Source organism: Girardinichthys multiradiatus, chromosome 5 (assembly GCF_021462225.1).
Source record: "Girardinichthys multiradiatus isolate DD_20200921_A chromosome 5, DD_fGirMul_XY1, whole genome shotgun sequence".
NCBI classification, from domain to species: Eukaryota; Metazoa; Chordata; class Actinopteri; order Cyprinodontiformes; family Goodeidae; genus Girardinichthys; species Girardinichthys multiradiatus.
The window spans coordinates 16,587,396-16,603,302 of NC_061798.1; the positions used below are offsets into that span (position 1 = coordinate 16,587,396).

General features: G+C 38.4%; 1 protein-coding gene across 2 annotated transcripts in view; it reads left to right on the forward strand.

Annotated features, from left to right (window-relative positions):
- Window positions 1–9,099, forward strand: part of LOC124867706 (choline transporter-like protein 1) — a 36,288-nt gene extending 27,189 nt beyond the window's left edge. For both annotated transcript variants that reach the window (XM_047364284.1, XM_047364283.1), the window contains exons 7-16: window positions 536–625; window positions 746–888; window positions 1,064–1,250; window positions 3,775–3,943; window positions 5,013–5,169; window positions 5,287–5,370; window positions 5,462–5,599; window positions 7,389–7,625; window positions 8,426–8,500; window positions 8,613–9,099. In XM_047364284.1, coding sequence (XP_047220240.1) covers window positions 536–625; window positions 746–888; window positions 1,064–1,250; window positions 3,775–3,943; window positions 5,013–5,169; window positions 5,287–5,370; window positions 5,462–5,599; window positions 7,389–7,625; window positions 8,426–8,500; window positions 8,613–8,636 — 1,304 coding nt within the window. In that variant the 3' untranslated portion in view covers window positions 8,637–9,099. The remainder of the gene's footprint in view (window positions 1–535; window positions 626–745; window positions 889–1,063; window positions 1,251–3,774; window positions 3,944–5,012; window positions 5,170–5,286; window positions 5,371–5,461; window positions 5,600–7,388; window positions 7,626–8,425; window positions 8,501–8,612) is intronic.
- The last annotated feature ends 6,808 nt before the right edge of the window (window positions 9,100–15,907 follow it).

Here is a 15,907-nt window from a genome sequence, read left to right on the forward strand (position 1 = left end):
GTGTGTTCACCTTTGTGCGCTAACCTGTCTGCATGTCAGGGTGGAACTCCATGATTGACACAGAGAGCTCAACATTCTAGAGGCAGAAATGACATAGTGTGAAAATAAGATTATTTTGTTAGTTTCATAAGAGAACGATGCGCAGACCTGTTTTAAATAGGAAAGGTAACCTTCAATCACTTCTGTTGTGATCTACAACGGAGGGGGGCTAAAGGGGGCTGGCAAGCCGCCCTTCCAATAAAACAACGAGGGAAACACTGTGATCAGTGTTTTTAAACTTCTATTTCAATGAAGTTCACAATGTCTGTATACAATATAGTCTTTAGGTTCTTTTCTTATTAGACACACAATGTTTTGTCTCTGAGGAAGACGATATCTCCTCAGAGACAAAACATTGTGTGTCTAATGACAAACGAACCTAAAGACTATTTTTAAATTTCTATCAAGAACTGAGCCACTGCAGCCATGTTTTATTTGGCCATAAAGAAACCCCTTTTCCAAGTTAATTGTGTTTGTTTCTCTCTCCTTGATCCAGTTCTGTCCCTGATCATGATGGTTATTATTCGTTACATCTCCAAACTGCTGGTTTATATCCTTACAGTTCTGGTAATCGTCGGCTCTGTAGGTAACTCGTTTCATTCTGCTCCTCTTGATAAAATTCCTCACGAAAGGATAATCTGTTTTACCTTCACCTCATGATCTTTTTTTCCAGCTCAACTGTTTTTATAAATATAATCTTTTCCAGGTGGATCGGGTATCCTCTGGTGGCTGTACGCAGACCACAGATTTGCCCTCAGTAGTAATGGCACAACTGTATTTGGGAAAGAAGTGGCGGCAGACAATGGCAAAGCCTTGCTTGTTTATGCGATTGGTGCTACTATTTTCACAGTATGTATTTCCACAATGACACGCTTTTTTGCAGAAAAGATTCTAAATTATAATTAGGGCCAAACCTAATAGTGAAATGCAGTGATTTTTATAAAAATGCATGGAAAACTTTCTTGATATGCATGATTGTCGATCTGATCAGCTGTATGAGAAAACACGTTGTCGAACCTTGCAGGTAGTGCTTCTGCTGGTGATGTTTTTCATGAGGAAGCGTGTGGCTCTTACCATCTCCCTCTTCCATGTGGCTGGTAAAGTGTTCATCCACCTCCCCTTGCTGGTCCTGCAGCCCTTCTGGACATTCCTCAGCCTCATGTTCTTCTGGGTTTACTGGATAGCTGTGCTTCTCTTCCTCGGGACAACAGGTCAGCAAAATAATCGGCTACAACACTATTTCAACTCTATTCTATTTACATTTTTTTTATTGTCTCTCAGTAAGTCTTTCCTTCAAAAACCTCTCATGGTTTTTGGTACCATTCCCTAACAAGTAGACTATTAAATGTGTGGCATTTAGTTGGGCTTTTGCGACATGACTGAACTCCCACATCTGGAATCCTGTGTCTCGTGATGTTGAGAACATGGTCAAAGAGCCATTTTTCAATTCATCTCCCACTTCTTCTTTCTGCTGGCAATTTTAAAGTCCTGATGAAAACAAAGGGCAAACACAGAGAAACCATTGCATTTCATTCTTGCGTTTTTTGTGTTGTCTTTGGCCATTTTTTGTCTTATGGAAGAGGTCTCACAGTAATTAGTAATGACTAAAATTTTTTTATATTATTATCCCAAAGGAAGGATTTTATTTGTTATAAATGTAGTTTTACTTTATTGAGTGGACAAAGTTTGTGTAGTTCTGCTGGAAAAAAAATGCAAGAATTTCTTAGGCCTACTTTTCTTAACATTCATATTTGCATATTTGTACAAGGTCTTTTGTTCTTATGGGGACGCCTGGTTAATATGTGGAGTAAAAGCTGTATAACCGATTGATCTTTTTTGCAGTAGCAAATACAGTTTTCTGTAGCAGCTCACACTTTTAAAACAGTTGCAACTGAAATTTCATTGAGAGCATCGCATGTCCTCCAGTTTCACCGCTGCATGAAAGAAACGTCTGACAAAGCAAGGACAATCAATCAAACACACAAAACAGGAAATGAAAGTTAGACAGACAGACTTTCCAGCTGGTTTCTAGCTTGAGAAAAAAAAAACAAATCAACCAATAGTGTTTTTTGTCAACTTTCACACTAAGACATGTGACCCAAAGTACAGGTCCTTCTCAAAATATTAGCATATTGTGATAAAGTTAATTATTTTCCATAATGTCATGATGAAAATTTAACATTCATATATTTTAGATTCATTGCACACTAACTGAAATATTTCAGGTCTTTTATTGTCTTAATACGGATGATTGTGGCATACAGCTCATGAAAACCCAAAATTCCTATCTCACAAAATTAGCATATTTCATCCGACCAATAAAAGAAAAGTGTTTTTAATACAAAAAACGTCAACCTTCAAATAATCATGTACAGTTATGCACTCAATACTTGGTCGGGAATCCTTTTGCAGAAATGACTGCTTCAATGCGGCGTGGCATGGAGGCAATCAGCCTGTGGCACTGCTGAGGTCTTATGGAGGCCCAGGATGCTTCGATAGCGGCCTTTAGCTCATCCAGAGTGTTGGGTCTTGAGTCTCTCAACGTTCTCTTCACAATATCCCACAGATTCTCTATGGGGTTCAAGTCAGGAGAGTTGGCAGGCCAATTGAGCACAGTGATACCATGGTCAGTAAACCATTTACCAGTGGTTTTGGCACTGTGAGCAGGTGCCAGGTCGTGCTGAAAAATGAAATCTTCATCTCCATAAAGCTTTTCAGCAGATGGAAGCATGAAGTGCTCCAAAATCTCCTGATAGCTAGCTGCATTGACCCTGCCCTTGATAAAACACAGTGGACCAACACCAGCAGCTGACACGGCACCCCAGACTATCACTGACTGTAGGTACTTGACACTGGACTTCTGGCATTTTGGCATTTCCTTCTCCCCAGTCTTCCTCCAGACTCTGGCACCTTGATTTCCGAATGACATGCAGAATTTGCTTTCATCCGAAAAAAGTACTTTGGACCACTGAGCAACAGTCCAGTGCTGCTTCTCTGTAGCCCAGGTCAGGCGCTTCTGCCGCTGTTTCTGGTTCAAAAGTGGCTTGACCTGGGGAATGCGGCACCTGTAGCCCATTTCCTGCACACGCCTGTTCACGGTGGCTCTGGATGTTTCTACTCCAGACTCAGTCCACTGCTTCCGCAGGTCCCCCAAGGTCTGGAATCGGCCCTTCTCCACAATCTTCCTCAGGGTCCGGTCACCTCTTCTCGTTGTGCAGCGTTTTCTGCCACACTTTTTCCTTCCCACAGACTTCCCACTGAGGTGCCTTGATACAGCACTCTGGGAACAGCCTATTCGTTCAGAAATGTCTTTCTGTGTCTTACCCTCTTGCTTGAGGGTGTCAATAGTGGCCTTCTGGACAGCAGTCAGGTCGGCAGTCTTACCCATGATTGGGGTTTTGAGTGATGAACCAGGCTGGGAGTTTTAAAGGCCTCAGGAATCTTTTGCAGGTGTTTAGAGTTAACTCGTTGATTCAGATGATTAGGTTCATAGCTCGTTTAGAGACCCTTTTAATGATATGCTAATTTTGTGAGATAGGAATTTTGGGTTTTCATGAGCTGTATGCCAAAATCATCCGTATTAAGACAATAAAAGACCTGAAATATTTCAGTTAGTGTGCAATGAATCTAAAATATATGAATGTTAAATTTTCATCATGACATTATGGAAAATAATGAACTTTATCACAATATGCTAATATTTTGAGAAGGACCTGTAATGCTTGTGTTCCCCAGGTTCACCCATAGTGAACGACTCCACAGGCGTGGTTGAATATGAAATGCAGGGGCCTCTTCAGTACATGGTGTGGTATCATCTTGTCGGTCTCATCTGGATCAGTGAGTTTATCCTTGCTTTCCAGCAGATGACCATTGCTGGAGCTGTGATCACTTATTATTTCACAAGGTACTTCACTAGTAGCAGAACATCTGCATTTTTTATGTCATATTTGTTGTCATATTTATTTATAAGTTGCACCTAAAATGTTTCAAACTCTATTGCAAATTAGGTTTATTGGCGAAACCTAAAAACTAGAAGTTGTTTGCAATGAACACATCAAACAAGAACAACTTGAGCAGATGAGAACCACTAATATTACAAGTCATTTTCCCATAGTTTAAACAAAAGACCACTTTTAATCAACTCTGCGATCTCAAAATTATTCAACCCATTCACGATAAGGAGAGCACTTTGTTGTTGTCATGGCTTGCTGTAAATGTGATTCATTCATAGCTCGACACCAACTTTTGGCAGTGTTCCTGAAGAATTGACAGCCCACTCCTCATAGACAAAGGCCTCTAGTTTATTAATATTCTTGGTTTTATTTTCCAAATTCCACCAGAGATTTTCAATAGACCTCAAACTAGGTAATGATGATGACCACCATCTTCTGAAAACAAGCATCCAAATGCTTTGGATCATTGTTCAGTTGGAAGTTCATGGCATGACATTTTGTCCCAGAATGTCCTGATACTTAATTGAATCTAAATTGGCTTCCACATGCTGCAGGTTCCAGCTAGCAGGGGAAGCAAGGTCACAGGCCCAGAGCATCACTGAGTCGCCACCATGCTTCACTGTCGGCGTTATGTTCTTTTCAGCAGAAGCTTCATTCTTCCTCCTCTAGACACACTGCTAATCTAAAGGCCCTAAACCTTCGAGTTATTATTCTTTGCTCCACACAACAGAATCCCCAGTAGTATATGCCTTACTGTGACAAATGAAACTTCAGTGACTGCAGCCACCAAGTTTTGCAGCGGGTCCTTTTCAATCAGTTGAGGGTTATGCTAAAACGAGTCCTTGTAATTTATCTGTTTTTAACTATTTAAACTGTTGTGTAATTTATTTATTCTCAACACCTAAATACCTTTAAATTTTGCCAGTGAACCTAACTTGCAGTGCAAGTGGAATTGTTTAGGAGCAACTTTATGCCACATGATTTCAATCATGTCTTCTTCCCTTGTTTGACTGAATTCAGGAACAAGTCCCAGATGCCAGCAACTCCAGTAATTAACTCCATGTTTCGTACCATCCGCTACCACCTGGGCACTCTGGCAAAGGGATCCTTCATCATCACGCTTGTTAAGATCCCTCGTCTCATCCTGACGTACATCCACAACCAGCTCAAAGGAAAGGTGAGCCATAAACTTTTCATAAATTAATGTTAATCTAGATGGTGCAAGCTGTCATTTTTTGCATTTTTCATTACACTTCTGCAGGTTAAGATTGTTTTTTGTGTTTTCATTTTCCAGGAAAATGCCTGCGCTCGTTGCATGTTGAAAGCCTGCGTCTGTTGTCTGTGGTGTCTTGAAAAATGTTTAGCGTACCTAAATCAGGTAAATAACAACATGAATATGAGGACAGAATATACAAGATTCTACAAAAGCCCATTTGTTCATGTACAAACCAAATGTTAAATTGTTACAGAATGCTTATACTGCGACGGCCATCAACAGCACCAACTTCTGCACTTCAGCTCGTGAGGCTCTGCTTATCTTGGTGGAGAACGCTCTCCGAGTGGCAGCCATTAACACAGTGGGCGACTTTGTCCTCTTTATGGGAAAGGTACCACAGAGATGCATCATACATTTTATGTTCTTTTTGTGGTAATGTAGTGTTTAAAGCTACTAGCCAGAATCTTGTGTTGAATCAATGACATATTTTAGATGCAGTTTGACATTGTGCCACGGTCAGTTTCTATTAGTTTTGCTTCTTTACGTAAATAATTATTTAACCAAACTACAACCTACAACAAACTTCCACATGCACAATGCCTCTTGTGACATCACAGCTTATCAGATTTCTTTTGAAAACCTCAAATTTTTCATTTTCTTCTTGGTTTTTTTTTTTTACTATTTTTCTTTGGTAAGATTGAAAACTTAGTATGTTTTTTAAATCCTGCTGTGGAAAACCATGCTCAATTACCCAGCTGTGGCTTTTATTGTCAGTTTACATTTGTCAATGTAAAAATATAACACAGTGGTATCTTTTAAAATTGTTTACCACATTAAAAGCACACCAAAACTGGATTTTACTACCATTGATTTTGCACATGATGAAATGAAAATGTACGAATGTTGACTTGTCACTTTAAATAATGGTGTTAACCATTGATATATATTACTGATTTGGACATCACTACTATAGACCGTGACGTGTGCACGCAGGCGCCATTGTAATGTTGAGTCCTGTCAATAAAGCCATGGTATAAACAATCCATTCCAGTCTTGCAGGTCATTCAGGGTTCAGACTGAAGCTCCCAGACCCACCCTCCTTTTTTTTTCTGAGGCTGTCTGTCACAGCAGTGCAGGGACACACAAAAACAGCTAAAGAGGAAAGGAGGAGCCAATGTAGCAAAGCGCTACACATTAATAATTGTTCATAAAGGAGCAAGTAAGACACTAGTGGCGAAGCGTGAAAACACTAGCATACCCTGTCCAGTGCAACTAGCTTAAAGCTGCAGTATGTAACCTTTGTGAAACATTTTTTTTATATTTATATTTTTGTTAAAAGTGTCACTATGTCCTGACAGTATAATATGAGACACATTATCTGTGAAAAAAATCAAGCTACACTGGCTCTTCAGAGTGGTCCTACAGCCATTTGCAACTTCCAATCAGAGCCAGGAGTAATGTCTTAGCAGTGTCGGTCACACTCGTGTACACGCTCCTCACAACCCGGTGTGCTGCAGCTGTGCTAAAGGCACTGTGCTAATGATTTGAGGACCGAGTTTGTAGTAAAAGTGTGGGCATGATATATTCAATGTAAAGCATATTGTTGTAAGGTGTATCCTGTAAGGTGTGCTTCTTCAAACATTCAAGCTAAGTTCTCAGAACTCCCTACTGGAGCTTTAATGAGGTTAGTTCCACGTTGAGGAACCTAAAGGGGCCAAAACAAACTTAATAAAACAAATGTTAAATTTTATAAAGGATATTCCAAAATTTAGAAGGTAAAATGTTTTGTTTTAGAATTTAAAACACTGTACCACTTTTCATGGCATACCTGTGTACATCGCTTATATTTTCTAGAATTTTGTTCAAATTGCGTTCAAGTCAAACTGTCAAAGCAATAAGTCATTCTACTGATAGAACTAGTGACCTTTAAAATGAACCAGTTTTGTGTACTTCTGATGCCGCTTCTCCTTCTGCAGCAGTCCTGACCCAAATGCATAGCAAAGGCGCATGTGTGTCATGCGATAGTCCCCGTGATGTCCAATCCAGAAATATATAACGATGGCGTTAACGTTGTATTGAAACACAGCGTGAGCTAAGCAGCATATGCTGCCATCTAGTGGTAAAAATGTATATTTGTTATGTCCCCATTGAATAACCTCTAATCAGAACGTGTTTGTCAGGTTCTGATAGTCTCCTGCACAGCTTTTGCAGGCATCTTGGCTCTGAATTACCAGCGGGACTACACCGTCTGGGTGTTACCCCTCCTCATCGCCTGTCTGTTCGCCTTCCTCGTGGCCCACTGCTTCCTCTCTGTGTTTGAGAATGTGGTTGACGTCCTCTTCCTCTGCTTCGCTGTGGACTCAAAGTACAACGACGGCAGCCCCGGACGAGAGTACTACATGGACAAGACCTTGATGGTGAGACAGCTTCTAAGTGTCTGCGAGTTATTGTTATAATTTCAGGGTTCATTAGTTAGGCATGTTTTAGCTTCAGCTCCAAATGAGTCATGATGGCCCAGGGGGAAAAGTTATGAAAATTCAATGATGAATTTGTGACTTTCAGTCAAGAAAACATGAAATCCAAATTGATCCAAAGTCTTAGTGTTTTTTATTCATTTATTCATCTATTTACAATAATAATAGGTCAAATCTATGATACTCAGAAGATCTGGACTTTATAATCCAAGATTAAATGCACATCCTTTAAAAAATATGAGTGATTATTGATGCTCTTATTTCATATAAATACCAAAAGTAGGAATTTCCATGCTGTGTTTGGTATCTCAGTTAAACCCAGTTCAGAAATCTTAGATCCAGTTAAAAAAGCAACAACCAGAAATTGTTTAGGACAGTATCTTGGACGAAAGTCCAAACTCTAATGTGGCAAACCAAGTATAAAGGTATATTTTATATTTATTTAATATTTTAATATGAATGGAAATAACTGGGAACTGAAATGTCTGGTCTGGAAGTCTGGAGTTTTCACAAGAGAAATGTATAGAAAGGCTGGATGTCAAAAAAAAGTGAAATAGCACTTTACCTCCCTGCTGAATTAGAACTCAGCTTCAGCACTTTGTTGTTATTTCCTGAATTGTTTCACAATAAGACAAAATAAAAAAAACAATCTGGAAAATTCAGTCTGGATATGTACGGAAATTTGAAATGGAAAACTTGTATTGACCCTGGGTGTAACATTTACATTTTTATCAAAATTTCAGGAGTTTGTTGAGAATAGTAAAAAAATGGGTCAATACAACCCGCAAGAGGGAGATGGACGGGAAATGAAGCCCATGGTGAGTTGAATAATCGGAATACATCTGCCTCTGATGTTTGTAGTTTTTCTCTCTATCAATTAATACAAATCAATACTAAATAACAGGAATAATCTTTTTTTCCATCTTACAGACACGTGGAGGGGCTTCAGCTTGACCCATGTCATAAAAACTGCTAAAAACGTTTCTGAAATGCACACAGCTCTGAACAAACCCTGGACGTAACCAGCATCAAATACAGAAGCAACAGCAACATTTACACTGCATTTTGTACAGAAGTTCTGAAATGTTACAGCTTAAAGATTTTACTGAATTCCACATTTGTGAAGAGAGGGTTTTTTTATGTAATATTGAAAACTAATAGAAAAAGACCTCACCAGCTTTAAGTTTGGTTTAGTTGTTGGTTTAATTTTCCTTTGCTGCCTAAGGTTTGCTTTTATTGCGTTTTTTTTTTTTTTTTTTAAACATGCAATTTAGTCATTTTTAACTCATTTGTTTGTTCTAGGGTTAGTTCTAGTTTTTACATTTTAAGGTGAACAGATGTTTTGTTCTACCGGTGCCTAACAATGCATTAGATCTGTTGTTTTTGTTTTCATAATAAATCTTTTTAATATTAAAAACAGTCTTAATATTCTGTTCCACTGTTCTCAATCTGCATACTGATGGCTACAATTATGATTTAAAACATTACATCATTTTTGTGGGTGTGAGTTGTGATTTGGTGACAACCCTTATGATTACATGTAAGGCTTATTGAATGACGTCTTAAAAAGTAACATTTAATGGTTGTGTTTAACCACTTGAGGGCAGCAAAGCTTTTAAAATATGCCAGTATTTTACCAACAAACAAGTTGGATCTGAAATGATCTTAAAATGCAGGAAATTAATTTTGGAAACTACATTTTCTCAGAACTTGGTTTAGAAAATATAAGACTAATATCAGAGTTCTTCAGATATATCAAAGAAAATATCTACGTCTCCTGTAACTTGGCAGATGTCTATTTTTCATCCATTCAACTATTCTTGTGCATGTTCACGATTTTAAGCATATGACATAATTCATATTCTCATTTAGTGAAATATCAGAAATTGCAACATTGTGGATTAGACAAGATAGTTGAAGTAGAAGGCGAACTCGAGCTGATATCCATCAGTGTCCTCCTACTGTATCGATCTACAGGCTCCTGCCTAATCTTTTTCAGTTTGTTGAACAGCCACGGACCGAACCACTGAGCAGTTAGTGGTTATTAATGGGACAGCTGTCTCTGCACACTGCTGTCCACCTCCATAAAACACAGGAATCAAGAGGAAAACAGTTCGATGGCCAGCTGGTGACTCACCTGCACTGATTTCTGTAAAACACCACACTGACCATTCATGCAAATTCTTTCTCATATGGCTGAAAAGGAAGTTAAACTCAAGGCTTTAAAAATAAATGTGTTTCATAACTTCCAGAAATACCAAATATATGACCATAATTTTATATAGTGCGTAATTAGCATATTGCCTTTTTCTTGAAATAATTTTGTTTTTGAACATGTTATGTTTCCACCTTGTCTAATGGGTTTGCATTGTATAAGATGATGTTTCCTCACAAAAAATCTAGATCTATTGTAAATGGTTAAAAATTTTGCTTGAGTGGTCAGCTTTTTTAACAGACTTTTTTTTGTGCTGGCCAAAGAAACGGGTACAGTACCTTATGTCAGTTTTGTCAAAGTGCAACATGACCACCCAAGATTGGCTTAACAATTAATGTGAGCCTTTCTCCCTGTATATCATCAGGTTAAAAGTTTCAGTGATTCAATCACTCCTGTTGAAAACTTTTCTACTATACTCTTTCCTTCCACTGAACTTTCCATCAATTATGGTGTGATACAGCAGTCAGTTAACAGCCAGCTTCTTTAGCAATGACCTGTTGTGCCTTACCCTTATTGTTGAGGGTGTCATTGGCTGTCTGCTGGAAACTATCAAGGCTTACTTTCTATGGCTGAAAAGAATATTGAACCGCAATTATCTGCACAATACCCATGTGTGCAATATCACAATTGCAAAGGACTGATTTGTTGCAATATGTGATTGGATGTTATAATTCAAGTGCCATATGTGATGGATGGAAATGTGTTCATTATAAGCTAGTATAGTGACTCACTCTCGTCATATCTGCATTTTGTCAGCAACACACTCTTGAATGTTGCTGTTTGTCTGTCAGTTGTTTGGGTTTATATGTTAATGGAAAAATGGTTTCAGTAGATGTAGTAAGCAAAATGAACCAGCAGGGGTAGTCTGGCGTTAGTAAGACGTAGTAACGAGCACTGCACTTCTTCCTTAGTCAATACAAAGGAAAGGATGTGGCTAATTTATTCAATATTCCCCTTTTCAGGTATTCGTTTTATCATAAACACACCTGCACTGTTTTAAGTCTTAGACTGCTCGTGAATACATTTGGTCATCAGGAATAGAAAAATATGACTTATTACAGTAAGTTGATTTATTTTGGATCTTTTATTTTTTATGGCCATATTTTTGTGTAGTGTGATGGTTTGTAAGACAACTTTAAAGTGGTGTTTGTGGACGTAATCACCGTTCCTGTCTGTACCTAAGTTTCATTAAGTGAACCAGTACAGGCCTCAGCAGAGGAAAGGATGTGTCCATGGCTCATTTATTCAGTATTCCCGTTTTCAGAGCTGTTACACATGCATGCAAATACAGCATGCAAACAATATATTTGGTCTATTTTCCTACCCCCATGTCCACACTGGACATGGCTAACATGCTAAAGATCTCAAAGGGTAACAGGCATACTGTGATGAATGGAAATAAAGGGAACATAGTCAGGAAGGTGTGGATTTATGGTAAGTGAATCAGTCATTGTAATAGAATTATTATTACATGTTTTCCTGATATCATGCTTCACCAGTCTTATGATATTGAAACTGTCAAAGAAACTGAACTTTTTGGGGGCTTATTTTAATGCTTGAAATTTGTCACTCGGTACTAAGTATATTTGAGTTTCATTTTTTTCAGTTAAATTAACATTATTAAACATTATTAAATTAATTTAAAAAAATAACTTTTAAACGACAAACGTAATATACACTCACCAGCCACTTTATTAGGTACACCTGTCCAACTTCTCGTTAACTCAATGCATTTAAGCATGTATACATGGTCAAGGTGATCTGCTGCAGTTCAAACTGAGCATCAGAATGAGGAAGAAAGGTGATTTAAGTGACTTTGAACGTGGCATGGTTGTTGGTGCCAGACGGGCTGGTCTGAGTATTTCAGAAACTGCTGATTTACTGGGATTTTAATGCACTACCATCTTTAGGGTTTACAGAGAATGGTCCGAAAAAGAGAAAATATCCAGTTCTGTGGGCGCAAATGCCTTGTTGATACCAGAGGTCAGAGGAGAATGGCCAGACTGGTTTGAGCTGATAGAAAGGCAACAGTAACTCAGATAACCACTCGTTACAACCAAGGCATGAGGAAGATCATCTCTGAACGCACAACACGTCGAACCTTGAGGCGGATGGGCTACAGCAGCAGAAGACCACACCGGGTGCCACTCCTGTCAGCTAAGAACAGCAAACTGAGGCTCACCAAAATTGGACATTAGAAGATTGGAAAAACGTTGCCTGGTCTGATGAGTCTCGATTTCTGCTGCGACATTCAGGTGGTTGGGTCAGAATTTGGCATTAACATGAAAGCATGGATCCATCCTGCCTTGTATCAACGGTTCAGGCTGGTGGTGGTGTAATAGTGTGGGGGATATTTTCTTGGCACACTTTGGGCCCCTTAGTACCAGTTGAGCATCTTGTCAACGCCACCACCTACCTGAGTATTATTGCTGACCATGTCCATCCCTTTATGACCACAGTGTACTCATCTTCTGATGGTTACTTCCAGCAGGATAACGCTCCATGTCATAAAGCACAAATCAACTCAGACTGGTTTATTGAACATGACAATGAGTTCATTGTACTCAAATGGCCTCCACAGTCACCAGATCTCAATCCAATAGAGCACCTTTATGATGCGGTGGAACGGGAGATTCACATCATGGATGTTCAGCTGACAAATCTGCAGCATCTGTGTGATGCTATCATGTCAATATGGACCAAACTCTCTGAGGAATGTTTCCAGTACCTTGTTGAATCTATGCCACGAAGGATTAAGGCGGTTTTGAAGGCAAAAAGGGGTCCAACCCGGTACTAGCAAGGTGTACCTAATAAAGTGGCCAGTGAGTGGATTGATTTCTCTATAATGTATAAGAACATTTGTTTTTTCAGGTTTTAGAATATTGTTATGATCCAACCCTGTTTCTTAGGATGACATTATATAAGCCATATTAAATTATGTCCAGACTGTACTCTGCGTCTTGCTCATAGATGGATGGATAACCCAAGTTTGGCTATGTTTGACCAGACCACTGGTAATGTTACAAATTAAGAGCCTATTTCCTTAAATTCTGGTGTCAGAAATACACTAAGAGCATCTGGAAGCAGGCCTGTAACATAGCAAGTAAACAATAGATATATGATCTTTGGAACAAAAGGAAGCACAACAACCCATACTATTGTTTGACGATAACAAAAATCCAATTCTTTCTGCAAAATCAAAATTTCTATCAGGGATACGCTGAATGGATGTGTCACCACTTGTAGATTACATCAAAAAGCATGGTTGGAACACTCAAATTTCCAAAGACCCTCTATGCAGCAAAAAGGGTAAGATAAATCAAATGAAGAGGGCTGAACCTTCCCTACCCACTAAAAACAGGATTTTATGTTTTGAAGCAGATATTGTTGCAGTATTATGAATCAATGCTCATGCAGAATCTTGTTTTCAATGAAACAACATGATGTTTAGAAACGGAGCTTAACCCACAGTTTACACTACACATATAAAACATACCTCTATCCGATTCAGCAGGTGAATGACTGAAACCACCACAGTTGTGAGTTTCAAGGAAGTGTGAAATTTCTTGGGTTAGAAATGTGTGATTTTACTTTGGTTTATACTTTTTACATGAATTCTAACATCTGTAGATCACATTAAAAAAATAAATCATTTACCGCTTTTCCTCAGTTTTACCTACTGTATGATTATTAGCTTCAGCAGTGAGACATTTTTGTCTGTCTGACCGTTTGAATGAGTGTTTCTCTGCAGCTGCTGATTGTGTACCCAGATTTCCACTTTTAACATCCACCTCATAAGTAGCATCAGCTTGAAGTGACTTTTAATAACATTTGGACACCTAAATCTTATATTTATAAAAGCGTGACTTTTAGCTGCTTACATTCACTGCAGCTATGGTTTACACAAACACAATGACAACAATAATAAAAGTTCTAAGAACACAGGGCTTGGGAGAATCTGATGCAATCCCTGTGCGCAGAAAATTAAATATGTACACTAGAACTCCCTGCAGTGGAGTCGGTGGTTCTCCCTGTTTAGATTCGGGAAGAAATTATTATGGTGGAACTCAAGCTAACAGCTTTTTAGACATACTGGTGTCTATTCAAGAGCGGATTTCAGCCAACAAAAACAACTCAAACTTTAAATATTTCTTATAAGCTACACTCTGGATTTGTGTATATGGAGATTAAAGCTATTATAAAGATTTTGAGCTTTTAAGACTTTTTTCAATATACTACAATTATATTGTCATAGGGTTTATTTTAACTATATAATCATATGAAAATAACAATTTTTATGATAAGAACTCAGCTGTGAATGGAATCTAAATTACTGAACGAAACCGCAGAACACACAATATTTTACAGAAGAAATGTCAAGTCTAAACATAACATTAATCTCATCTCGTTTTTTTATTTTTTTTTATTTACTAATCAGACAAAAGGTCCAGGCAATTTGAGTAAGTATTCAGACTGTAAGGTTGGCAAAATCTCTTGCAACAACTTAACCTCATCATTTATCAGAGTAAAAGTGATAAAAGAGCCTCTGCCATAAAGTTGCTTATCCAAAGAAACCTGATTTCCGAACACGGAAAGTGCTTCCTGCAATTTGAGGCATTTCCCGTCAGCTCTTAGTCAGTCCGTCTCCCCATCTGCAGGCAGATCACATTTTATTGTTGTTGAACAGTCTCCAGCAGCAGACTCCAGTGTTTGGAAACGAGCCACAGAGATGCTATCTCACTTCATTTCTATGGTCAGCACATAAAAGGCAGAGGAAAAGGTGTGTGAAAATGAACGTTTGATATTTACTCAGTCAGTTCCTTATCTGCAGGTCCCCTGTCAAGTCCTGCTGCCGACACCTTCACACGTGTGTTTGTCTATTGTGTGACTTCCTGCTCCCTCACTAACGACAGGCTAACTAAAGCTCTCATGCACTTTTCGTACACTTTTCTCTTCATTTTGTTTATCTAGCTATTTTGATCTACATGTGTTAGCGTGCACCTGAATGAGGTTTGTGCATGCATGTCTGGATGATGTGAGCGTCATGTCATAAAAAATTCACCTTGTTTCTTCTCGTGCATAATGCAGTAATGTTCCAGCATGCAAAGATGCAGAGTTTGTCCCACATACCTACAGTCAGCTTTTATTCTCCCTTGCAGCACAAAGGTATTCATATTCATATAAAGGTTTTCATATTTCTTGACCTTTTTTACAATTTAATCCGGTTACAACCACAAAATTCAGAGTAGTTTATTTGGATTCTATTTGACAGACCAATGTAATGTCATCCACCTTTGTAAAGTGGAGGGAAAATTATACACTATAAAATAAATAAAGTCAACTTGTGTGTTAATCTTGGTGAATCCAGTTGTTCCACGAAGGCCTCAGATGTTTGTTACAGAACAATATTGCAAATAAAACAGCATCATGAAGAACAGGGATGTTTAATTTGTCATCCATAAGTGAAAGAAATATTGTATGCACAATCGCAAGCCTATCAATACAAGGCCGCCTGCCGGGAAAGGAGAGCATTAAGTCAGACTGGGGTAAAGTCTTCCTCGCATGAGGACAGAGATCCTAAGATACAACCTGAACTTCAATGGAATGGTTTAGATCATGCCATATTCAAATTTTGGATAGGTGCAAGGCGAGACTTGTAAACTGATGTTCACAAATGTTCTTTATCTGATCTGACTGAGATTGCAAACAATAATGGTCTCTCAAGATGTACACAGCTGGCAAACACAAAAAAAGACTTGCAGCTGTAATTACTACAAAAGAAGGTTCTACAAAGTCGTGACTCAGGGAGCTGATATTAACGATATCTATCCCATTAAAATCCATTGACATAGACTGTGGTTAAAACATGACAAAGTACTGCATCATAGCTTATTTCCAGAGATGGGTAGTAAGTAGCTACATTTACTCAATTGCATTTACTTGAGTAACGTTTGAATAAAATTTACTTTTAAGAGTAGTTTTACTGCCTACAGTTTTACTTCTATTTAAG